This window comes from Mchenga conophoros, linkage group LG11, assembly GCF_057382185.1.
Source record: "Mchenga conophoros isolate Kocher_MC1m ecotype Shallow Benthic linkage group LG11, M_conophoros_male_GT1.1, whole genome shotgun sequence".
Classification (NCBI taxonomy): domain Eukaryota; kingdom Metazoa; phylum Chordata; class Actinopteri; order Cichliformes; family Cichlidae; genus Mchenga; species Mchenga conophoros.
The window spans coordinates 37,056,417-37,083,636 of NC_140536.1; the positions used below are offsets into that span (position 1 = coordinate 37,056,417).

At 45.2% G+C, this 27,220-nt stretch overlaps 1 protein-coding gene across 1 annotated transcript; it reads right to left on the reverse strand.

The window, feature by feature from the left end:
- Positions 1-39: 39 nt before the first annotated feature.
- scn1ba (sodium channel, voltage-gated, type I, beta a) lies at positions 40-27,127 on the reverse strand. Its single transcript, XM_085292780.1, has 7 exons — positions 26,762-27,127; positions 17,338-17,396; positions 6,834-7,000; positions 4,735-4,972; positions 3,627-3,768; positions 3,355-3,426; positions 40-2,289 (listed from the first exon to the last, which is right to left on the reverse strand). Exons 2-6 carry the CDS (start codon positions 17,393-17,395, stop codon positions 3,360-3,362), a joined length of 672 nt encoding a protein of 223 aa, XP_085148906.1. The 5' UTR covers position 17,396; positions 26,762-27,127; the 3' UTR covers positions 40-2,289; positions 3,355-3,359.
- Positions 27,128-27,220: the final 93 nt, after the last annotated feature.

Consider the following 27,220-nt stretch of genomic DNA (forward strand, 5'->3'; position numbering starts at 1 on the left):
GCAAAGCAAGTTTATTAAAGCAAGGACGTGGAATATTCTTGAATGACCAAGTCCGTCACCTGATCTTAACCCAACAGAGCATAAAGTCACCGTTACGCTGAGCTCTGCACGCTCTCCTCGCCGTAAACTCAACTTTGTTCTTAGAAAACCTTTCAGCTCCTCTGTGAGGTGACATCATGAACAATTTGGCTCACAAACATATAACACGAAGAACTAACATTCCTAACATGTGACCAGCCGGGAACAGAATCTATAACATGACACAGAATTCACTTTAAAAACTATTTGTGTTTGCAGCTCAGTTTGACTTCATTCACAGACATCACCGACACATGTAAAGGCCTCAAACAGCTTATTGTGTCAGAAGTTTGATTTATTTCAGTTTGTTTCCAGTAAGCAACATTTCCACACCTAAAACTGCAGATTCTGATTTGCTGAAGCACGAGCAGTGCAGCGGGGAGGCTTCTTCTCGTTTCGCCGGTTCAAAGCACAAAGTACATCGCTTACAAAGGAGGGCACGGTTTGTTCTTTTTTAGCATCTCAAACTTCTGGTGTTTGTTCTGAAAAGAAACCATCACATTTCCACCTTTGCGTTATTCCAACACGCAGCATGCAGGTACGTGTGTCTCATTCTTCTCAAAGTATGAAACTTGCTTTTGTACAATAGACGAGCAGTAAACATGCAGACTGGCAGTGTTGAGCTGCCATCTAGTGGCTTTCTGGAAACATGTTTTTCTTAAAAGCCAAAGCTTTTACGAAAAACATGTTTCACATTTTTCCCTTTTGTGTTTCCACTGGCTTCTCTCCGGGAGGCACACTGGGCACGGCTTGTGGTGCATTTGCCCACGGCAGGTTTATAATAGTTTGAGCCCTTAAGTTTTCTACAAAGACACTAAGACATTGGTATGAAGTTAAACATCAGTGGGAAACTTTCAGCTGCTGAGGGTTACACTTTCTCAGGGGCATCCGCTTCTGATCTGGGACAGGAAGTCACTGTTTTTGTTTTTTCAGCACTGAGGCTTGTAAACAGCTTTGAAGGGCAGGTTTAAATGAGCAGCGAGCCTCCTTGTGTCAAACAGCCAGTTTAAACAGGCGGTGATCTGCTGAAAAGGCCTGCCAGGCTTTTTTAACCTGGCCTGTGACGTACATGAGATGAAACAGGATCTAATATTAAACCTTAAAAACTAGCTGCTGTAGACCTATTCTGCTCATGCCTGCTCCATTTATATTGCTGGTCTGAAATGGAATAGCTTTGCATGCCTTTTGTTCACCAGTGCAGTGTTGGTGCTGGAACGCAATCCCAAAACCTTCCACCAAAACAAAAAGTCTGCAGCAGTAACTAGCACCACCACAGCACAGGGCAAACAGCTGCAGAAGCTGCAGTTCCAGCAGTGAGTCGGTCCCCGTAGACTCTACAGTAAACGTTACAGCAGAAATAAACATTTTTACAGCCTGACACAAAAACAGGATTTGGCCTCTGAGGCGGAGGATGATGGCTTCATCTGGGGCTGAAAGTTCAGGGTTTGAACGCCATCGTAGGAATGTATATATGACTGAGAAAAAGGAAAAGCAGAATATGTCCACTGTAACCTGTGAGTGCATCTTTGTCTGTAAGGTAACGTTTGCACCTTCCTGCTGCGTGTAAAGGTGAAGCTGTCGTGTTTCATGAGCTCGGAAACTTTCAGAACCGTCACAAATCCTCTCTATTAACTCCACGTGCTGCAGAGTAAAAGGTGTTTGGACACTTTATCCGGCTGATGAACAGTGAGCTGCACGTAAGATAGACCAGCACTTATATTTGTATTTTACATTATTTTGTGGTATAAACTGATTATCATGGTTATATAAGGATGATAAACAGTTTTTATTTGGCTCCACAGTTTAGTGAACCTGCAGAGGAAACCAGTGATTTTAATGCTCACCGGCACCAACACATGGAGAGTGATGAAGTATTTCTTGATAAGCTTGTAATCATGCAGTTAGTGAATACATAGCGTATAATAGACCCTACATGTGTTCTGTGCAGACGTATACACCTATATACAGCATGACTCCCTCCCTCTGTCCAGCTTAACAAAGACCTGATGCATCCGTGCGTTCCCTCTGAAAGTCCGTCCTTCATCCTGCTGCAGAAAGTCACTTTAGAAAAAAAAAAAAACTTTCCATGAAGATCTTTCTCCTCGCTGTGGTTCCATGTTTCCAGCTTGTGGAGAGGATGGTGAGAGGAGGAGAGGGCACACAAGAGGACGAGCAACTCCTCAAAGAAGCCGCCTTGAACGTTTCCCCAAACTGAAGATTTAAAAAAACAAAGAAAACTGTAAGTCACTGACAGCGAGCGATGTGAGGCAGCGAGCTCAGTTTACATCTGATAAACTACATTTAAAGCGCGGGTTTCAAACATGAGGTTCAGGGGCCATAAAAAGCCCACATCATTCATCAGTGTGATGTGGCTCAGAGGTGTGCAGCAGTCCTGACTGCTCCTGATGAGGTCTGCGGGTCTGATATGTAAACTCCACAGCTCCTCTGCAGGATTCAGGTCTGGCAAATCTGAGGGTTGGCCGGTGACAACGCCAATCATCAATAATCTACAACTGCTTGCATGACCACATGAAGCTGGCCAGTGAATACTGTCCCGCAGGAGTAACGCACCACCCACTTCATGGTGGTACCTAACAGCATTCAGGGTGCTGTCGGCTAACAGGTGGAGGTCTGACCCACCCAGTCGTGACAGGTGTCGACAGCAGAAGAGTCACCGTGGCGTCTGCAGACTCTTTCGTGTCTGTTGCACGTGCTCAGTGTGAACCTGCTTCCATCTCTGAGCACACCGCAGGCCCACAGCAGTGGTGGACCTGCCAGTGCTGGTTTTCTGGACAGAGCTGTGCTGTGAGCACAGGATCAGGTGTTCTTACAGCATAAAATCTGAAGTATTAATGTCATGTAGTGCTCTCTAAATGTTCCTCGAGATGTTATTATGTTATTTTGAAGATCTCCCGCCTGAGTGCAGCCATCTAACGAGAGGCGCTTGTAAAGCCTGGGGTCACCAGACTGATTCAAAACACATAATTACTGGAATATTTCAGTTTCATTATTAATTTATGTAAAAGTAAAATCAGAATTCAGTAAAATGATGAGAAAAGTAAAGCAAGACCTGACCCACAGTGAGCTTTGCTGCAAATGCATGACTTATATGTTGACATGAAAATTACTTACACATGTGTTCTTATGTGTCTGCGTGATTCTTGGATGTAATCTGACTACTGCATGACCTCCTAACCCGCCCTTTTTGCATCTTCTTAAAATGAAAAAGCAAACAAAAGAAACTAAATATGGAATTTCACGGTGATCGAGACCTACCCGTGCTATTCTGCCACTTGTGCACCTGCACGATTATCTTTACTTTCCGATGCTATAGCTAAATACTCCTCCCTGGAAGAAAGTGAGAAGGAAAAAGGAGAGAAACAAGAATCAGAAGATGTCAGCTCAGTGAGAGGAAAAGGAAAATGTCATGTTGAAAACAGCAGATTGAAACAGTAGGATGGAAAAACGAGGTCGGAAGGTGAAGACAGCCCGGCGGGATTTTGGAAACAAAGTCCTGCTACTGCTCGTGTGCTTTAGGCGGTACTCACGCGCTCTCTCTCAGAGCTTCCTCTCCTGCAGCCGAGATCTTCCTGTAGCAGTAAATCATCTCAACCAAGAGCCAGAACTGCAGCCCGATGATGGAGACGTACATCATCACCTCAGACAGGATGGACGCCATTCCCCGGGTAACTAGAGACACGCACAGGGTTAATTTGGGTGTTTATGCAATACGAGTTTTACAAAGATACGACTCCTGGATTTAAAATCATCATTTCCTGAACTTCACATGGTTCAAAAATCTTCAATTGTCTTGATTCGATCTTAGTTCATCCTCCCTCTGAAACAAGCTGTTTTAACTCCACCTGACCCTCTATGACATCATAAAGATCCAAGAGAAGGAAAAAAGTGTCTGAAAATGAGTGTTTAACTCATAATCTTTCTTTTACTTAAGCATAGACTGACCTCATTACTGAGAGGAGACCCCCAGGCCGAATCAGGACCCCGGAGAGCTCATGTCTCATCTTTGTTAGGAAGGGAATTTATAAAGGATGCGCTTAACCTGTAAAGCCAAGTGCATCATCATCTTCTACATCATCAGTATCATTTTTTTAAAATTAGATTACATGATGCAATAACCGTTTTCTCTGTATGGTTGCAGGTCTTTACCTACAATATGAATCACTTTGTGATGTGATGCTGCAACGTATTTTAAACCAGCATCACGTTCAAAGCCACTGACGTGGCTCATTTACACACAAAGTGTCCTTTGGCGGTGAACTGAGTGGTGACATCACTGAGACGGGGTGTTGCTCGCCATTTTTCAACATCCGGGGCTGCTGTTTTGGAAGGGTGTGCTGCTCTCTCCCCGAGGAGGAAAGTGAGGAATAGTCTGTTAAATACTAGCTTGCTTAAAAAGATGCACCAACAGAGTGTTGTACTGACACCCGATACAACACACAGACAGATGTCTGTGTGTTGTATCGGGTTTACTACACGCCAAGTGATCGTATCTGCCGGATAATGGCATTTAACACCGCCAGCATGTCCAGTTCAGTAACTCTGGTTAGTGTGAGAAAGGAGGCCCATCTCAGAACTCATGTAAAAATTAGTAAACCAGAACAGGAAGTATGAGTCAGTTTTGAGTTCAGTGCTTACGCCGTGCAACCACATTAATGGTGATGTTCTTCTCTATGGTCTTTTCGTAGGCGTAGTTGCTGTATTTGAGGGTCCGGCTAAATTTGCATTTGTAGGTTCCAGTGTCATTGTAGGTCACGTTGAGGATGTAGATGGAGCCATCCTGCAGGTCCGTGGTATGCTTGCTGCCGTTCCAGGCCAGACGCTCGTAGAAACGTGGGTCAATGATCTCGCCGCGTGCATCCTCATAAATGTACAGCTGGAAGAGGAGGCGGAGGAGGGAAAGACATCATTTTACACTTCTTGTGTGTTTCGCTACCTGTTCTTGGATTGGATTGACGTTCTTTGTTGTGAAATCATATTTATTTACAGGCTTCACATGAAATCACTCTAATCATTTCATTACACAGAAGACTCTCTGCATTTTAAAGGTTTTGGTTTTCGGAGCTATATTTGAAAGGAGAGTGTAGAGTGCTGCTCTGGCCATCGCCCAACACAAGCCTGATTAGAAAACTGCATCCATAAACTACACAGGTGCAACCTGGGTGTCATCTGCATAGCAGTGTAAATGTATGCTATGTCTTCTAATGATGCTGCCTAAGAGAAGCATGTATAATGTAAAGAGAATTGGTCCTAGCACTGAACCCTGTGGAACTCCATAACGCTCGAACGCTCACTGAGGAGGACAAGCACAGAGATGAGTCCACTGTCAGAGGCCATAAGAAGATCATTTGTAACCTTCACTGAAGCTGTTTCTGTGCTGTGATGAGCTCTGAAACCTGACTGAAACTCTTCAAATAAGCCTCTGCAGATGATCTCAGTCCAATCTTTCATATGTGTTGATGCATGTTCAATCATCCAGGTAAGGAAGTCCCAGAAAGTGGATTCTGTTCATCTGGACGTCATAAGTGGGAGAAACGTTTCATCCAGGTGACTTCTTCAGTCTAACTGCAGGTTTCCAATCTTATAAACAGGACATTTGCACAATGACTGAAACCAGCACCACTGAATGAACAATGGGCTGGGAGGTCAGTTCCTTTAATATGCAAATTGTCATGACCACTGATCAATAACCATGAGTCCCATTCACAGAGAGTTGGGGAATGGCTGCAATCACAGCATTGTAAGATGGTGACAGATGGACCCTTAGGCCCCTCCTCGATTCAGAGATGGTCTTTCCCCTTTCACGTAAATGGCCTCCTTGGCTCCGCCCTCAAACCAGCGTTCCTCCCTGTCCAGGATGTTACATCCTCATCATTGAAAGAGCGTCCACTGGCCTGTAGGTGTGAATAGACTGCAGAGTCCTGGCCTGACGAGGTGGCTCTTAGGCTGTTTGATGAATAAATCGTCCTCCTGCATTCACACCATCTTCCAATGCTGCGAGCGCAGCCATCCCCCAACTCTCTGTGAATGCTGCTCAGAGCCATTGATCAGTGACTCATGCATGTTTAAAGAAACAGACATCTGGTCTCCACATCTCTTCCCGATATTGACTGAGCTGCAGCCTACATCTCATATCTGCACTTGCTGGTGAATTAATGGATGCTGAAACTAAAAGGCAGCTCAAGGCTAATGGGATCTTTCCCGCTGCATGCATGAGGCGTAATGGCCTTTTGCTGTGCCTGGTTGTGTCTCCTTAAGTAAGTAGGTTTTCAGCACAGACTGAAAAATATCTTCTGTCATGGAAAATGCATCTCTCTGCTCTGCCTCATGATAAATGCATTGGCATCCTTTTCCCAGAAGAGAAGAGGCTGCTGTGATGACGTGTGTTGAGACATCCAACCTCTAGCTTCAGAACATTTTACTATATTTCTGGCTAAATAAATTTCACCACTGCTATTTTAGGGGTATGCAAGCATAACTGACAGGATTTGGTCCCTGCTTGAAGAGCATCTACAGCTCATCCAACCATCTGATAAATAATATGACTGCTGTGGGCCTAAATGTGCTAACACACCATCCAAGAAGTGAAAGCACTGAATAGGCAGTATGTACATGCCACACATTTCACCTCCGCAGTTCATGGATGCAGCTTGTTAACCAAACACCAACCAAAAGCTGAGGCTTCAGAAACCGTGAATGACGTCAGCTTCCTTGTATATTCTGTGCTAAAGTCTTACGTCTGAGAAGTCGCTGTCGCCTGAGCCTTTGAAGGACCATTTGACGGTGGCCGTGGCATCCACCTCGCCTCTCATCTTACAGTAGATGCAGCCCAGCTTGAAGCCGTCGTTGATAACAGCCTCTGTGTCCGAGTCCACTTCCACGCAGGCCCCGTGGCACAGCGGAGCTGCAGAGTGAGGGAGACGCAGTTAGTTTCTGTCTCTCGGCCTGTTTGCGGGTCACGGGGTCAGAGGCAAGTGCGGTGAGTGGCCGTCTTCCTCTCTGTCATGTGCCCGTGACTCGAGGGAAAGGCTGAATTTGGTGTTTTCTCTCAGTACTTGCAGGCAAACTGTCTAAACTGTACTCGAGAAAACAATGCTAGCTACGTGACTTTTACGTGCTTGGTCCCAATGCTCATTACATGCAAGTTTTTTGTATCGGGCATATCTTTTTTCTTGCAATTTTTTATTTCCCCTCATTGTTTCAGCTCATAGATGGATTAGATTTGGTAAGTTTGGGTTCTCTGTTTGGCGTCATTTTCACTTCTGGTGTTTTTAACTGAAGCTGGGGGGAAATAAAGAGGTTGCAGTGAGCGATACCATTGTCTTGCATTCTGGCCACTGCTAACTGAGCTAAATTCATATATAGAAGCGTGAGTCTATATATGCCATCATCATCATGACACATACTTCTCATCGGCCAGGAGTTACACACCTGCAACTCCAAATGTTTCTGTCTCACACTGCACCTTGCAGTTTCCACTGCGGCCTCAGCATCGCTCTCAACCAATGATCTTGTGCTATTCTCAACTCTCACCTCTGGGAAGCGTTTGATTTGAATCGTAAGATGGTGGGGAGGGGAATGAGGGAGAGGACAGAAACACACAGCACACAACGCTGATCAGAAAAATCATTAAACAGCAGCCGCACGTCGTCCGTGAGCACGCAAAAACGCCGCTCTGTTCCTTTACTTCCTGGGACGTTTAAAAGAAACACGCAATCGAAAAGCCACCACACGGAGGGACGTGGAAGGGGAGACATGAAAGAGGGAAGAAAGAGAAGGGTAGCACAGGTATCAGTCGTTAACAGCCATTTCTACAGGAAAAGCACGGGAGACGGGGAAGCAGGAGAGGAGAGGGGTCAATGCTGTATGATGCACTGCAGAGAGGAAAAAAGGGGAGGAAGGAGGAGAAGAGAGAGTTAAAAACACAATTTAAGGCTTCACAAATATAAACCCAAACACTACTGAGCCGACAGCTGTCGCATTAGAAGAAGAGACTGAAGCAGACCACAAACCCCCCAGATGGACCCGAGAACACCCGAACCCGAGCCAGAGGGCAATGATTGCAGAGGACTTGGAGAGCAGGGATGAGTGATTACACGAGTGCCTGGGGGAAAGCCACATTCAAACAAGCTGTATTTCATTTTGGGCAGAAAGCGCGTCCTGATGAGCGAGCTCAGAGAGAGCGGCAGCTGTCAGTCCGGACGCCTGGTTCACTCGTCACGATGTCAGAAGATTTGTTGAACTGGATTTTAGTTCAACGCCTGGTAGCTGTGAGCCGATTTTATTAGAGTTTGTGTTGTAAACTCATAATTTATGAATGCTCATAATTCAGAGCTCCACCCTCTTATCCAAACAAGTATGCACGCTTTTGGCATCCCCCCCCCCCAAAAAAAAATTATAGTGTGGCAGACCAGTAGGGGGCTCCACTCACACCCAGCGAGAAGGGAAGGGGTAATGTTTTTGGGTTGTAGGAGGTGTTTGCCGCCTTGTGAGTTCGGTTGGTTGAAGCCGAGATTAAAGTTGGAGTAAAACGTGGCGAGCTCTCGTGTCGTCCTTATGTACCTCCACAATGGTGCCCGTGTCTACTTTTAATAAACAGTTTATAACACTTTAAATATACAGTCTTTTCCCCATGGGTGTGTTTGGGTGAACTCGTTTACCACCATTCGCTGTCACTTGCTCGAGTCTCGGCACCTTCTTCTCATATGTTATTATAAACATCTGAAACAGTTGAATCATGACTTTGCTCTAAAGCGCGGGAGCTCGGGTAAGCTCGGGGTTTGGGGGTTTTCTGGGAGGCGAGCCTGCTGAACACCAAACAGGCCTGAGGCAAACACCGTCTGCACACACCGCTCAGAGGACAGAAGAAAACACAAGGCTGCTGCTTTATTTGATTTTTTCCCCTTTCAGATTCATATCTGCTGTAATTGGCTCTCGTCTCTGTTACAAATGCGATCTGATTGTTTGCGTTAATTGCACGCTGCTGTAAGCTGCACCAGCTGTCAGCGCCGCGGCTAATCCTCGCCACCAATAGAGGTCGATGAGAGTCAGTCATCAGTTAATGCCCCTGTGAAATCCCACAGGGGGAGCATCTGCAAATCAAACAATAGCCATTTCTCTCTACAAAGAGGTTCCACCAAGTTTCCAGCTGAGCATTAATGTGCAACAACATTTTGACTCAGGTCTGTGTACTGCTGACTTTACCTGATACAGATTCTACCATGAAAAGCAAAGAAAGGAAACAGGAAGGCAGTAAAGGAAGAGGACGTGCAGAGACACATAGAAGGGTTTGACATGAGACCTGGAATACAGACAGTAGAGACACATTAAAACAGGAACTAACCACAGCAGAGATCAGAGGAGGATAGAAGAGAGCGCTCTGGCTGCAGAGCCACTCCCTGAGCCTGGTTCTGCTGGAGGTTTCTTCCTTTTAAAAGGGAGTTTTTCATTCCCACCGTTGCCAAAGTGCTGCTCATAGGGGCTCATATGATTGTTGGGCCCCTTGGGGCAACTGTTGTTGTGATTTGGTGCTATATAAATAAAACTGAATTGAACTGCAGAAGTTAGTCTAATATTTTCAGGTCAACCCACTGCACTCATGTTGTCACAGATTAGCACAACATGAACAGCTTAACGTTCATAAATCTAATTCAACAAACATGTGATGCAGAATATTTTAACCAACGTTTGTAATCTTTGCTGCTGCAAACCTCACCACACCCACTGACCTGATGACATCAGACACACGTTCATGTTGAAACAGAAATGAGTGCCATGAAATTATTCCATCAATGCATGTTAATCAGAAACTCCATAACAGGAGAAAATGTCACAGGAACTCAAAATACTTTCCCCCCCTTGTTTGATATTAAGTTTACGCAACATATTCTGTGTAATTACTTTATGCATTCAGGTTTACAGTGCAGATGTAAATCCAGCTGCACACACACAGAGACAGCATGAGGCTCTGATCCTGAGGGAGGGAGGCTGGTGACGCAGTCAGAGGCCACACTGTGCAAGGTGAGCAAGCATGTTGCTGACTGTCCAAAGCTGAAGCAGCGAAAAGGCAGCGAGACGAACATGCAAGCAGACACAAAGAGGAGCTCACATCCAAAGTGCAGACTAGACAGTCAGCAGAGTCCCTGAGCAACGATTCCTCAGAGCAGCAGCCGCAGCAGTGCACAAACACAGAGCATCAAAAGTGCAAATCCATTGCGTAATCTGCAGACGGAGGTTCAGGATTATGCAACGGATATTCCAGAAAATGCCGATTAGGAGATTTCTTTTTTCCCCCCAACAGGCTGGTTAATCTCTCATTTCAGTTGCCGTTTGCCTCCTGAGGACTACAAAGTGACTACAAAAGACTACCCAGTGAGGTGAGCTAGCTTAGCATGTCACAGGAGGCTAAAGAAAATACAGAAAGGATCGAGATTATTTGCTGAACTGGGCACAAGAGGAAGAAAAGAGAATTGGATAAGCGACAGGAAAAGAGATGAGTGAGGACGACATCTGTTTCCATGGCCGGGTTACCAACACCCACAGACACCGTGGGCATATATGACCCGGGTTTAATGCCAAGCATCCGTGACATTTCCCCCGACACAGAGCCGGTGAGGGACTTTCTACTGGAACAAGGGAAACAAAAAGACACACAGCTCCGAGAGCTTCGCTTTCGTTTTACTCCACAAAGATGCCACTTGATGGCACAGACGCAGGGCTTTACTTCATGTGTTTTCCTCTGCAAGAGCAGAGTCTGTCCTGGACTTGGGGTGACCCGGAGGTCTCAGAGTTTGGCTGCACATCACTTTTCCCCCATTTCCAAAATCTAAATGAAACTGCTCAAAATATTACAGATAATTTCCCTTTCATAACAACTGTACTGGAGTTCATTCATTCAACTCGACCAACTGGATTTTCTTAATGTGAAAATAAGAGGTCAGGGTTAAAAAGGAACAAATAAATAAACACTGAAAAGAACACAGTGGAAAACGTTAAACTAAAAATAATGCAAAAATAAAATAATACAAAAAATAGACACAAAATAAATATAAATGTTGTATTTATTGATGTTCAGTTGTAGCACTGTTAGTAATATGAATTATATTATTGGCACATTTGACAATATTTCATTTATTTATTGGCAGTATTAGGCCTCCATACACACAGTCAGTGTTGGAAAGGTTACTTTTTAAAATGTATTCCACTACAGATTACAGATTACATGCCACAAATTGTATTTTGTAACGTATTCTGTTACGTTACTCAATGAGAGTAACGTATTCTGGATACTTTGGATTACTTAATATATTATCATGCTTTTTACAACTACATGAATGCGCTATTGCTGAATGATTTATTACTATTACTGAAGGTTACTCTCCACACCAACACCAACTAGATGTTTAAATCTTAATATAAATGAGTAACAGTAGGTGGACATTAGGTAAGATTGCACTTTTTGCATCGATCTCGTATAGAAAACTATTCCGCGCGTATATAAAACAGGTCCGCGGCTCCGAACCGTAGTAAAGGGACCTCTGAATAATAGGGCTGCCACAAACCATTATTTTGATAGTCGACTAATCAGATCATCATCCATTGGACGTAAAACGTACAGCTTATTGCACCAGCAGCATCTGCTCTTATATAACTATCATTAGCTTACAGCTTTAAGTGTTTACGGTGCTAACTAACAATAAAGACAAGATGATCGTTTATTAAATTTTAATGAAATCTGCAGATTGTTTCGGTGAAGTTTAATAAACTCCTTGCTATCTAAAATATAACAGGACACCGGAGTAAATTCTCGAGCATCTCACACTTCTGATAATCAGCTGTCTGCTTGACGTTTATTCAGCTGTGTAAAAACTATAACTTTAATCTCAGCCAAACCGATTTACTCAGGAACAAATAAAATACTGAAAAAAGCCAAACAATAACATTTTTAAGTTATCTAAGTGACTCATATATCATGTTTAACCTGAGTAGCGAAAGACGGCGGTGGGTTTGAAAACGATCTGCCGGGAGTCCGGTGTTCTCACGGCTCTAGTTAGCCTAGCCCCCCGGCTAGCTATCAAGCTAGTGGGTAACAGACGTCTCCGAAAACGTCGGAGCGCTTTTGAAAATATGTGGTGTCCTGATAAACTGAGCCGATATTTGAGGTTTGCACAGCTACATTCTCACCTGAAAATATGTTAAACGTTTATTTTGTGACCCAGAAAGAATAATAAGAGTAATATTAAAACTAACTAACTGCCGCCATTGTTGGAAACTGAGCTGGGCTGCGCTATGAATTCTGGGACACAGCTTCTTCTTCTTCGGGGTTTAACGGCAGCTGGCATCCTTGTACATGCAGTGCTGCCATCTTCTGTTTCAGTCCGTTATTACACTCTTAAATCCTGCTACTTATTCCTGCATCTTTTGTGATCTTACAAAGCTTCAAACGACACGTCGACTATTAAATCAGTCGTCGACGATTTTGATAGTCGACTAATCGTGACTAGTCGACTAATCGTGGCAGCCCTACTGAATAATACGTCGGGTTCGTGTCGGGCTCATAGCTGAAAACTAGCTTTACTTGAAAGGCTGCTCCAACGGAAAACAGGAACACAGGGTACAGTCGAGTCTTAACAGCTTACTTACAGCTGGGCTCGTCAGGCTCTCTTCTTGGCTGCAGTGGTTATTATTATATTTACATGCTTCCAGCTCCCGTTTCTGCTCGGCGACAGCTCGTACTTTTCCTTCTTCTCCCTCCCTCGCTCACAGACACATAACAGCAGTCCATGCTCCCTGCAGCACGGACTACACTGCCCATCAGGCTACATTCTTTAGAGCGATGCCTGTAACACTCTGCCTGTTGCCTTCATATTAAATATTTTTTGAATAATTTTTAAAAATATTTCTTCACCCACGGGCCGCAAGTAGGGGTGACATGGGCCGCTTTAGACCCTCTTAATGCGTGTTTTGTTTGGGTTTCCACCGGCTTGGAATTACCAAAAATAGAGAGGGCATAGCTGAACATATGAAACAGGAAAAACCGCTGTGTAATCCATTTATTTCAACAAAGTAACTGTATTCTGAATACAACCTTTTTAAACGGTAACTAACGGAATACAGTTACTCATATTTTATATTTTAAATACGTAACGGCGGTACATGTATTCTGTTACTCCCCAACACTGCACACAGTACATCCAGGGAGTTACATTTGTGCTTTAATATCTGCTGTAAAACATCTCCAGGGAGAGAAATCCTTTGATTTCACTTCAGCTGTAATTACGTCTACAACAGGTTTTCATTTTTTTCCTGTAAGCTAAACCAAAATACTTTCCCTTCAATATTATCGAAGATGTTATTGGATCAAATCTGTTCCCAGTGATTGTTTTTACTCTCCAAGCTGCGTGGAAGGTCACCTCGTCCTTCAGAGCCCATCAAAGCCTCCCCTTCAAAGCAGCAACAGCATCTCACCGGGATTACAAACCTCCACACAGCTGGATGAACAGAGGCTCAGGTGTGCATGCGTCTGCCTGTCACGTGTTTGTGACACTATCGAGAGGGACACACGAAGCCCGCAATTAGGTCGTGGCACAGTCTCTCGTTCCAGATTCATGGGTTAGAAAGGATCTAGAAAGGATGTGAGGCCAAAAAAAAGATCCAAGCATCTCTGAGCTTTCAGTGCCACGCATTTAATTCCTCTTAAGAAAGGGCTGAAAAACTTTGTAGTTTCATCGTGGGCTGAAAGTGCACACGCAGAGGAAGAATGGTTTGTGAAGAGGACAGACGGTGATTATTTTTAGATTTTCTCACCTGACACAGATGCTTGGAAAACTGCCAGCCATAAATCATGTTAGCTGCTTTTTAAAGGTTTAGTGCACTGCAGCTCTAGAGTACTCATAATTAGCTTATCTGGCAAAGCTCCTCTGTAACGTAATCGTCCTTAGTGATGCAGAGGATGGAGTGAACTGATGTAATGGCGATGGAGCCGTTATTGAAACATCGCGGAATCCAAGCCATTCGCAGACTAAAGGACTCTGCCATGTTACAACTTTGGACGCAGAGCATTAATACGGTTCGGGTCAGGCTTGGAATCTCACACAGTGCTGTCAAATGATTGTCGTGGCTTTTTAAAAACCGCAGCTTGTTATCAGATCAATTGTTTTTTTCCCACAATCTGAAATGAACGATGTGACAAACATTCGACTTTTTACCAACAGAGAAGATCGTGGTTGTGACAAACAGAAACAATTCTCCTCATTCCCAGATCTGCACTCCACGGGCAGCTTTGCATGATTCACAGTTCAAAATAAGTTCGTTATTCAGTTTATTATGTTCGTAAAACAAGCTCCTTTGGCTCATCCCATTTAAGCCAACTGTCACCTGACTGGCTGTCCCACAGCAGGTGGGCGGGGCATCTGTGTCTGATGTCAGGATATCAGGGCTCTATGATATCGCACAGACCCAGGAGTAAAAAAAGTCAAGTCACAGCACGTTTATGTATGTTTCATACACTGACCTTGTTATTTGAAACTTAAATATGAGCACCATCGTAACAATATAAACATGACAGCACAAAAGAAACAAAGAAGTCTCTCACAATTTTTATCCTATCAAAAAAAAGAAATCAACAAAAAAAAATTCAGAGGACCAAGTACGGCACCTTGAGGGACACCTCTTCTTTGAGTTATGTCGTTTTTCTTGTAACAGTATTAGGTCAGTACCATTCAGTTTGGAACAATTACAGCACCAACTTTGCTCACAGTCGGCCTTTTTCTAAGACGATTATATGAAACCCAACCACTGTCTGCACTAACACTGAAAATTATATAAAAATAAATATAAAGATAAATAAAGATGTAAATCTTAAAATCTGTAAATAAAAATCAAAATACGTGTGAAATATCAAGCAGGTTTCTTTTCAAAACAAAGAAATATTACATAAATACTGAAGCCATTTTTTAATCATTATTTTGTCATCAGATACAGGGTACCTTTTTTCTGTGAGCTAAAGTCAGTTTTTGGGTGGATTTAAAAACATCAAATAAAATGTGTTTTTGTTTGGGGTGGTTAAAAATTCTCAAAAAGCTCATAATCTCATACTCTCTTCTGTTCCTCTTTGTTAGTTTCCATCCAGTGTGGTGCTTTGCCTTCTATCTTCCCTGTCTCCAGCTCCAGATGTAGAAGCTGACTCTTAACCTTTAACTAACCCACCGGCCCACAACCAACCCGCCCAGCCCGCTGACAGACGTTGTGTAACCTTAGTACTTTGCCCAGATCGCTTTCCTGCAGCTCTGACATGTGTTCACCTTTGGGCGGATGAAGCCGTGTTAACGCGTCCACGTGCAGCAGTGTTCTGAGAGACTGAGTGTGAGTTAAAGAGCAGCTGGCTGATGGAGATAAGAGCTCAGTAAATAGAGGTTTCTGAAGAAATTCATCAAAGAACACTCTTGGTTAGGCATGTTTTGTTTTTATGGTCAATACTGATTTCAATTGCATACTGTTGTGTTTATATATATGAATCGATGGCTTTACATTTAGAAACATTTTTAAACGCCTGCAGGTTTCATGAGACTGGCAGTAATTAAAATGTGATGGATAGCGAGGTTCAGGCTGTTTTCGCACATCAGTGGAAGGTGTTTCTCGTGCTTTAATTAAATAAATGTCGGTAACCGGATTCCTGTGAAGGTAAGAAAGTGAGTCGTGATATCTGAAAGGATCCAAAAGGAGCAGAGGGAGCTGGTTCGAGTCAAAGGATGATGGTTTTCACCCGAGTGCTCCACTTCAAAAACCCCTCAAATCACACACCTGCACGCAGCGTGATGCTGGCAGGCTGAGCTGTCTTAGAGTGCGTGTACAAAAGCATGAATGATGGACTCCATCAGCAAAACAGGGGACGGTGATAGTCCATTTCTCTCTCTGTGGGCAGAATCTACACATACGTGTATCATAGGGCTAAACATGTTTTTGTTTTGGAGGGCAAAAACGGTACAAAGGTTCATATTTAAAATTGGGTAGAATGTAAATTTTAGTCTTAGGTTTGAGTGATTAACTGTTTAACTGCAAAACATAGAAACATGCTGGTTTGTCCATCGCTGGCTCGATGCTTCATCGAGTGACAGCAAGGTTCTGAGTTTGAACCTTCCTGAGGTCTTTGTTCTTTGTGCACCTCGTACCTGACATGTTAGGTTACCTGGTGACTCTAAATTGGCAGAAGGTGCAGATGCTAGCAAACATGGCAGACGCCATGAGGTTATCCCCCTCGTCATGTTTCAACAGCAAAAACTGCACAAAAGATGGACAGATGTTGTTGTTTCAACAGTAACCAGTCAGACTGTTGGTTACAGAGCAAACACACGTCTTTGTTCGATGTGATACAAGATTTGATTGACAACTTATCTGGTTAGAAGATGATTTGGACACAACACTCACTCCACCCACGCAGACTAATGGTACCGAGCCTGCCGTGTTTGTGCCATCAACATTTATCTTTGTGTGAATTCTGTCTCATTATGTGCTGCATGCAAAAGGAAAGACATCAGTTCTAGTTTGATTTGGTTCATCTTTTCCTGAGCTTTTGATGTTTGGTTTGCTTTTTGTTCCGAGTCCTTAAAAGAAGCACCCAAAACAATTCCTCTAACTAAAAATTCCAAGAAGGACAGAAAAGCTATGTCTTGAACACAACTTTGATCTTTGTCCCGGGACCCTTGCACCTTAAAACCAAACAAAAGGATCAAGTCCAGTTTTGAACCTGGTTTCCGTACGAATAAAAAAAACAATCTTCAACTTCAGAGAGCAGGCAGCTCTGCAGGAGCTCATCACTGTTACTCATCTTTGCCAGTTAATCGATCATTTAATTGTTTACGTTATCCTCGCTGACTCCAGCTTCTCCAGCCTGTTTGTAGCTTCGGTCTGTTTATCGACATAAAACTGGACGACATCTGTTTCACAACGATTAACCAAACAATGGGTATGTTAATAAATAATGAAAAGCAGTCATTAATGGAGTCTCCACTCTGTGAACACAGGCACACATTGTTCCTGACTTTTAAGATACACACCAGATGCTGCGTCGGTATGTGTGAGTGCGTTTGCGCTCGGCATTTTAAAGCCGCCACATGGCCTCATCTCATTTCAAATTTTGAACAGCTGGGCGTTTGGCTCTACGGTGGAACAACAAACAGTCGGAGGCACACAGAGAACGGAAAACACCTCAACAGAAACCATCGAGGCGAGGTCACCACTCACCTTCAAGTGCCAGGAGGACCAGAGGCAGCAGCAGCAGCAGCTCCATCACCGCGGACATCCTGACAGAGGACAGAGGGGTGGTGGCGTCTCTCAACAGTGCACACACAGACACACACACATACACAGACAGGACAGATCTGGAAACCCTCAGAGCATAAACACACCAAAGACGTCCCAACTGTGACTAAAAGTCGCCTCCTGTTTATCTGAGGGGTGGGCGGTGTGGGTGGGTCCTCCTCTTGCTCTGCTCCTTGCTCAACAACAGGAAAAAGCTCACATCAGCAGCAGTTTGTTCGTGCGCCTCTCAGTGTTTGAGCATCTAGAGTTACCAGAGGGAAGAATCAGACCAGGTCTCAGGTTTCGGCCTCTTTGTTCAACTATTTATGTTCCGTGGCACACCCTCAGGTCTCCTTATTGACACTGCGCGCACCACACAATGTAAGAGCCAATGGAAGCCCGGTGTTTGAAGCTCAGCTGGTGGGGGATGATGGAAACAGTGCTGGAAATGGAAGAAGTTTGTGAGAGCTGGTGATGACTGCGCAGCTCGAGAGCCAGTCAAAATGTTGCATTCATGAATCCACAAGAAACACCGAGCTGACTTTGTCCTCGTGGGCAACCTGAGTTTAAAAACGGAGGAGCGGAGCTCGGCTGGGCCAAATGGAAGCAGTGGGAAGCGTGCGCCTCTCTTTGGCTTTGGAAGACTCAGTATTGCGTCTCTCAGAGTTATTGCTGTCTGCAGAACCTTTCGGGGAAGAGTCTTGTGTTTTCCCTCTTATGAAATCACCCGCTGTGCGCGCACATATGCGTGGTTTGGCTGCTGTCTGTGTAACGATGTAAAAGAATGGATATGGTTTTGTTGTTGTTAAATTCCTGTTAAACTTGGGATCGCAACCATGGGTTTATTTTGGAACTTTTATTTTGAAAATCCGCAGCGGAAGTCTGCTACTGGTAAACGGGCTACCCCCTAAGCCTATCGTTAGTAGCAATGAAGCTTTCGCTGTGGTAAGTTCCTCTCCGTCCGCTCTCACAGAGCATGAGTTTAAAACATATTTGAAAATCCTCATTGAAGCTAATATGACAGTGCACTAACTGCATGAACTGCCCATACGGTAGTATTTGAGTAGATTTCAGGTTTATGACCGTGTTTTGCAGTTAATAGATTAGACGGTAAGAAAAATGGACACGTGGAGCTAGCGGCTAACAGCTAGAGGAGGCTGTCGTGTCTAATAATTTTGAAACTTCTCTCAATAGTTTGGGCGGAATCCTGTTGCTGAAACCCATGGTTATTCATGTCCCATGTTATTGCAGGTATGTGTACTTTGAAACATGTATATGGTTGAGCTGCAGGCTAATTCTGTTTAAGACATATTGCTTATTAAGTTTGCCCAGTAGATGGCAGCATTGTTCCATTTACTATTGTACGTAAAAGGGAATTTTGGCTTTGGTTTATTTATATTTACATGAATGTGCATTTAAGTGAATTAATTTTTCTTTTGTTATCTAAACCACAACGCAGTAATGTTTCTATTTTATTTTCCGTGATAAGTATTGTTGCCATTTTATTTTTCAATCAATATTTGTTTTTATTTATTTGGGAAAACTAAGAGTTCCACTATACGATCATAAGCCTATAGTTAGTAGCAATGAAGCTTTCGCTGTGTTTGGGCGGAATCCTGTTGCTGAAACCCATGGTTATTCATGTCCCATGTTATTGCAGGGGAATAAATCACGCCTGAGCTCTACCCACTTCGAGTCCAGAGAGTTTTATTCACACAGCGCTGGAAAGAGAAGCTGACCAGGGGTTACATTGGTGCCGTGAGCCGTCAATCGAGTGTTTGGACGGTGGACTCCTCTCAGCAACGTGGGCCAGTTTCAGCGCTGCACGTTTGTGATTCATTGTTGTTCTTTCTGACACAATTTTTTTTTAAAAAGGAGCATATATAGCATTTTTGTTTTATTCTAGTTGTTGTGATGGACATCACAGAGGAGGGATCGAGTACTCCTAATGTTGTTGGTAGGGGTAGGGGGTTGTTATGTTCCCCTTTGCGTTTGCGTTATGACACTCCTGTTAGTGGGCGTGGTTTTGTTAGGGGGGATAGTCAGGGGATCCCAGGGCCCCAGTCCAGTGAAGGGGTTGTTGTCCCTCCCCCTAGCCATGTGTCACACACGTCTCAGAACAACAGTTCACCTTCTCCTAACCCAGATACTATTGCCAGGGAGATTGTGAGTCAGATGGGGGATGTGATCCAACTGGTTGGTCAGAGAGTAGCGCAGAGTATCTTAACCCAGCTCAGCCCGTCTGCTAGTACCCCCTTACCTGCACCTACGGCCACACCTTTCCATGCTGTGTCATCTACATCTGCTGTTGATGCTGCGCCGGTGCAATTTGTGTCCCACAGGAAGCTTAAGGACCCACCATGCTTCAGAGGGGATGGTTCTGATCTCATTTCTGTGAGAGAGTGGGAGGATCTGATGAGAGCCTTTATAAAGCTGGGGAGTCTGAGACCCGAAGAACAGGCTGAGGAGATTCTTGTTCATTTGAGAGGCAAGGCTAAGGATGTGGTCCAGGTTGGCATTAGAAACAGTGTCGTAGATGTCACACGTGATCCTGAGGCTATTTTTGGAATCCTGAGGAGACACTTTGACTCTGCTCAGTGCTCACCTCTTCCGCTGGCAGACTTCTACACCACTCTCCCAGAGAAAGGCGAAAGTGCATTCGATTACTGGCTTAGGCTGCACCGTGCTGTTGATCTTGCTGTTGAGCGCCTGAAGGAACGGGGACAGGCATTGGGTAGCCCCAGCACTGAGGTCACCCGAATGTTCATCAAAAACTGTCCCTCCCCTGAGCTTGCCATGATCTTTAGATCAAAGACAATTGATAAATGGACAGCCAATGAGGTCCAGGAAATCCTGTGTGAGTCCCACTCTGGAGGAACGTTGAACTCAAGCAGCACGACGGCCGAGAGAGTTGCAGTGAATACGCAGCAGATATCAACAACGTTGCCTGTCCAGCCAACAGAGAAGCACATTCAGCCACAGTCGACAGATTCAGCTGCTTTGGAGCGGCTCATAGGCATGCTTGAGAAGGTTCTTCTGCAAAGATCCTTTCAGCCTGGTTTGACCACACGGCCTAACTCCAGACGTTCCAGGATTGAGGGCCTACATGATAAGCCCTGCTCCGTCTGTCATGATATGTCGCACACAGCTTTCATGCACTGCCGAGATCACAAACTCTGTTTTCTGTGCCACTCACCTGACCACACCAGGCGTGCGTGTCCTGGATCCTCGTCGTCTTCTGCCCCTCGACGGTCGGAAAACTAGTTGATCCACATTTGAGGGAGGAAAGTGTGGATCATCTGAGTGACTCTCCCACTTGCGACAGCGATGACCTGGGATCCATGTATGAATCTCTGTGCTCCACTTCGCCACCTGGTACGACAGTTGTCTTCCAAATGACGCAAAGAATTAAGAAATCTGACAGTTTGTTTTATACGACTGTGGGGACTGTGGGCGGAGTTTCACTGAGAGCCATGATCGACAGTGGCTCTATGTCGTGCTCTATTAGTGAGGCTACTGCTACGCGGCTTTTACAGTCCTGCCCTGATCTGAAGCTCGAACCAGCTAATGACATTGTTGTTGTTGGTGCTGGGGGCCACCAGTTCCAACCTAAAGCAGTTTGTGATTTGGAAGTGACTCTTTATGGTTTCAAGCTGCTCATCCCCACGCTGGTTATTCCAGGCCAAAGTGACGACATGATTATTGGCAGTAACGCTATTAAGTCGTTGATTCATGTAATGAAGAATACGGATGAGTATTGGAGGCTTGTATCTATTTCAGGTGATGTCACCAATGATGACTGTAGACAGTTTTTATCCATGCTTTCCAATGTTGAGCGTTGGCGAGGAGGGGCGGTGCCTGATAAGATTGGCACAGTGAAGTTGAGACAGCGTGTTACGCTGGAACCCCTTCAGGAACACCTTGTGTGGGGTAAATTACCTCCCTCTTCACCTCTATCAGCAGGCTGCACTGTTATTGTTGAGCCTACACAGTCACGGTGTAGACCCAGAGACATCCTGGTTGGCCGCTCCGTCTCATCATTGTGGGGTGACAAATGGGTTCCTCTCAAGGTGATTAACCCCAGCAACAAGCGTGTGATTCTGAGGAAGAACTGTAAAATCGCTGATGTCTACCCCTGTGTCGCAGTTGAAGAGCTGTCTCCCCCTGAAAAGATCATGTCTAACAGCCACTCTTTTGAACAGGGTTCTGTTCCCATAAGGTCTGTTGAACAAAGGAAGGAACTCTTGCACAGACTAGGACTACAAGACTTGGACTTAGACAGTTGTGAGGTGTCTGACAGATGGAAAGATCAGCTTCTGCAGCTTGTGGAAAAGTATGAGTCTATCTTTTCTAAGGATAAAATGGACTGTGGAGAAGCTACCGATTTTGTCCACAAAATACACCTTGTGGATGAGAAGCCTTTTCGTTTGCCTTATCGCAGAGTACCGCCGAGTCAGTATGAGAAGCTAAGAACTGCTCTGAATGAGATGGAAGAAAGGGACATAATCCGGAAGTCGAACAGTGAGTATGCATCGCCGCTGGTCTTGGTGTGGAAGAAGGATGGCAGCCTGCGCATTTGCACTGATTTCAGATGGCTCAATGCAAAGACTGTTAAAGACGCGCACCCGCTGCCACACCAAGCCGACGCCCTGGCTGCTCTCAGTGGAAATGTTCTCTTTTCAACAATGGATTTGACCTCTGGATTTTACAATGTGCCTCTCTACGAGCCTCACAAGAAATACACAGCATTCTCCTCGCCCTTTGGTCTCCATGAGTACAACCGGATGCCTCAGGGCCTGTCGAACAGTCCGGCGACATTCATGAGAATGATGATGTCGATCTTTGGTGACGAGAATTTCAGCAGCTTGCTTTGTTACTTGGACGACTTGATGGTGTTTGCGCCTGACGAGGCAACTGCCCTTCAGCGTCTTGAGATGGTCTTCTCTCGGTTGAGGAGTCACAACCTTAAGCTGGCCCCTAAGAAATGCCATCTTCTTAAGAGGTCAGTTAGATTTCTTGGACATGTCATTTGTGCGGATGGTGTGAGAACTGATCCGGACAAGGTTAACACCATTACCAACATCAGGGAAGAACAGCTTATGGAGAGCGATGGTGTGACTCCCTCCCAGAAGAAGATCCGGTCCTTCTTAGGAATGATCCTCTATTACCAACATTTCATCCCTGATTGTTCTGCGAAGGCCAAGCCCTTGTTTAGGTTACTTTCGGGACGACAGGCAATTCCCCATGGGAGGAAAGGAAAGAAGCTCAGGAAGCAACCCTCTGCCAAACCATCTCTGACACCAAGTGACTGGACATCAGCATGTCGCACATCATTTCAAACGCTCAAGATGGAACTAGTTAATGTTGTCACCCTGGCTCATCCCAACTTTAGTGAGCCTTTCATCCTGGCGGTTGATGCCTCCTTTGATGGCATCGGGGCAGTACTCTCACAGGTTTCTCCTGGCGAGACAGTGGCTCGACCTGTTGCCTTTGCCAGCAAGACATTGTCACGGTCTCAGATGAACTACCCAGCGCACAGACTAGAGTTCTTGGCGCTTAAATGGGCCGTGTGTGACAAGTTCAGCCACTGGCTGAAAGGAAGGCACTTCACTGCTTGGACAGACAATAACCCCTTGTCCTACATCTTGACAAAGCCACGTTTAGATGCTTGTGAGCAGAGATGGGTGGCGAAGCTCGCGGCATATGATTTTGATCTAAAGTATGTGCCAGGGGTTAGAAATACAGTTGCTGATGCTTTGAGCCGTGAACCATTTGTCGAGTCATGTATTGGTCATCGTTTGCTGAAAGAACCTTATGTTGCCCTGCTAGATGAGGTCAACGGGGTTGTGAGAGGTACTGTGCAGGATGCTTTTCGGCTGACTAACAACTGCCACATTGTTCAAGACACAGAGCCAGACTCACCAGACTCTGTTTCTGAGTGCGACCTTCAGAGCGAGAGGGGTTCGATCGATGCTGATGAGGTGTCAGCTGTGCTGAGTGCGCAGTGTGACCATGGTTTGACCAATGTCAACCCACCTTTATCACAGCTCCCTGAGGTGGACCCGGTTGTTCCTCTTCCCCAAAGCCAGCTCTCGAGCCTTCAGCAACAAGATCAGGCAATAAACAGAGTCCTTTTCTATGTGCGAAGAAAAAGGAAGGCTACGAGGCGAGAAGCAGCTTCAGAACCAGGTGGTGTTGGTGGACTTCTCAGGCAGTGGAAGAAGCTTAAAGTACAGAACGGCATCCTGTACAGGGTGATAAGGCATCACCGCTTGAGTAGAAAGATTTTTCAGTTTGTTGTTCCTGATAGCCTGAAGGTTCAAGTCCTCCTCAGCCTTCATGATAATGCAGGCCATCAGGGCCAGGCACGAACACTTTCCCTCGCCCGTGAGAGGTTTTTCTGGGTCGGGATGGAGAGAGACATAACCAACCATGTTCGACAGTGTGAGAGATGTGTGGTTGGAAAAACACCTGAACCTCATGCCTGTGCACCACTAGAGAACATCCAGACGTCAGAGCCGATGGAGCTAGTGTGCATAGACTTTTGGACTGCTGAGCTCAGCGATAATAAGAAAGTGGATGTCCTGGTCGTAACCGATCATTTCTCCAAGATGGCACATGCCTTCCCCTGCCGAAACCAGTCTGCAAAACATGTCGCACGCAGGTTGTGGGATGATTTCTTTTGTGTTTATGGCTTTCCCAAGAGGATTCATTCGGATCAGGGATCAAACTTTGAGAGCAGACTGTTGAAGGACCTCTTAGAGATGGCAGGTGTGCAGAAATCGCATACTACGCCATATCATCCTATGGGCAATGGGGTCACTGAACGGTTCAACAGGACACTTGGGAATATGCTGAGGACTCTCCCTTCTACAGCCAAGGCTAGGTGGCCTCAGATGTTACGCACTCTCACGTTCTGCTACAATTGCACAGTGCATGAGACGACTGGTTTGGCCCCCTTTTATGTCATGTTTGGGCGAGTCCCACGCCTCCCTGTTGACATGATGTTCCAACATGTGCTGCAAAATGATGATGTGATCAGCCACCATGAGTTTGTCTCACGGTTGCGGAAAGACCTGTTTGATGCCTCACAGATTGCCCAGAACCACGCTTTTCACGAGCAAGCGCGCCATGCCAGACTCTACAACCGCAAAGTCAAAGGCTCACCTCTGGCTGTAGGTGATAGAGTGTTGTTGGCCAATCGTGGTGAAAGGGGAAAAAGAAAGTTAGCCGACAAGTGGGATCCCACGCCTTATGATGTTGTGTCAGTTAGGTCTGGGATCAATGTGTACAGGATAAGAGAGAGCCACACAGGCAAGGAAAGAGTTGTACACAGGAACCTCCTTCTCCCTGTTAACTTCCTGGGCTTAGGTGTGGAAGGGAGTCTGGCCTCCCGTGCTGACTTGGACGGAGGGAACCCGAACAGTGGAGATGACCAAGGGTCTGTGAGGTCAACACAGATGGATCATCATGACAGGACACTGGACTGGCTGCTGAAAACGCCAGAGATACAGGGTCTCGCTAATGAGCCGGTGGAAGTTGAAGGTTCCCTCGACGTGGGACACCATTCTCTCTGCGTTGTGGACCCCAGCAGTGGCTCTATCGCAGCGGAGGACCCACCCCCTGAAGTTAATGCTGAAGTGTTTGAAAACTCCATTAGTGAATTCCCCTTGCCTGCTCCCGTGATCAGTGATGCTGCTCTCCGTCAAGGCTCTGAACCTGTTGCCGTGGCTCCTGTGGTTCCCATGGCTGATGTTGACTTAGATCTTGCTATTTGCACACAGCCTCAGACTATTCAGGCGGGCATGGATGGGCTAGCTATCACTAGGTATGGGAGAAGTGTTAGGCCTCCCAAGAGACTGATTTGTGAGATGGCAGCGCAGAAAGTTGAGGAAACTTCTTCTGTTTCAGGGTCAGTTTTTGCATTTCTGACTGGTATGTTTTAGCTCTAAGGGAATTGACTTGGTTTCATGTATCTTTCGACTTATTTTTTCGTGTGGTCCAGGATGTGATTTGGAGTATTATTTCGGGTGCTCTTATATGTGATGTTAAGGAGGTGTAGATGGCATCTTCTCTAGTCTGTTGAAGGTATTGGGCTTGGTACCACCCAATGTCTCGACACTTTTATATAAAAGGATTCTGTATCGACAATGATTAATATTAGTGTATCGATTTTACCCCGAAGCACCTGCTGTTCATAGTTCTTTTGTTTCTGGCCCTTGATACTCCCTTGAACTGGTTTGGAGTTTAACAGAATTTAAGGGGGGTGTATGTAACGATGTAAAAGAATGGATATGGTTTTGTTGTTGTTAAATTCCTGTTAAACTTGGGATCGCAACCATGGGTTTATTTTGGAACTTTTATTTTGAAAATCCGCAGCGGAAGTCTGCTACTGGTAAACGGGCTACCCCCTAAGCCTATCGTTAGTAGCAATGAAGCTTTCGCTGTGGTAAGTTCCTCTCCGTCCGCTCTCACAGAGCATGAGTTTAAAACATATTTGAAAATCCTCATTGAAGCTAATATGACAGTGCACTAACTGCATGAACTGCCCATACGGTAGTATTTGAGTAGATTTCAGGTTTATGACCGTGTTTTGCAGTTAATAGATTAGACGGTAAGAAAAATGGACACGTGGAGCTAGCGGCTAACAGCTAGAGGAGGCTGTCGTGTCTAATAATTTTGAAACTTCTCTCAATAGTTTGGGCGGAATCCTGTTGCTGAAACCCATGGTTATTCATGTCCCATGTTATTGCAGGTATGTGTACTTTGAAACATGTATATGGTTGAGCTGCAGGCTAATTCTGTTTAAGACATATTGCTTATTAAGTTTGCCCAGTAGATGGCAGCATTGTTCCATTTACTATTGTACGTAAAAGGGAATTTTGGCTTTGGTTTATTTATATTTACATGAATGTGCATTTAAGTGAATTAATTTTTCTTTTGTTATCTAAACCACAACGCAGTAATGTTTCTATTTTATTTTCCGTGATAAGTATTGTTGCCATTTTATTTTTCAATCAATATTTGTTTTTATTTATTTGGGAAAACTAAGAGTTCCACTATACGATCATAAGCCTATAGTTAGTAGCAATGAAGCTTTCGCTGTGTTTGGGCGGAATCCTGTTGCTGAAACCCATGGTTATTCATGTCCCATGTTATTGCAGGGGAATAAATCACGCCTGAGCTCTACCCACTTCGAGTCCAGAGAGTTTTATTCACACAGCGCTGGAAAGAGAAGCTGACCAGGGGTTACATCTGCGCATGAGCTGCACAGGTGGCACGCACCGGGCGGTGATCCCGCGCGTCTCTGGGAAAAGTGCGCGATTCCCGCTGTGCGTTCCAGCAGTGCAGCCGTATTTAAACTCACCTCCGGTCTCACAGCGCGAATCTGTCGAACCCAAACCGTCAGCGCCCTCCTGGCCGTCTGTTCTCCCTGTGAAACAAACGTAGTCCCGTTTACCTGTAAAAAGAATCCTCCTCTGGAGGAGAAATCCTGCGCTCCGTCCTGAGTTCCTCGAAGCGCCTCCTTCTACTGACAGGTTAGAGATGGTCTCTCTCCCACATCGGAGAGATTTCAAGATCACACAAGGGGAGAAAATCTTCTTTTCGACCTTTAAGAACGAGCAGAGCTTCACATTCCTGAGTGAGAACACACAAACGCACACACAGAGCTCCACGAATTACGTGTCAGCGCAAGGATGCCGCGCTAATCAGTCTTTGGGATGGGTGATGGCTGGGGGGGAGGTGCATGGAGGAGGAAGAGGAGGGTATTATGCATTGCAGCAGCAGAGGGATGGAGAACGAAGAGGAGGAGGGAGAGGTATAG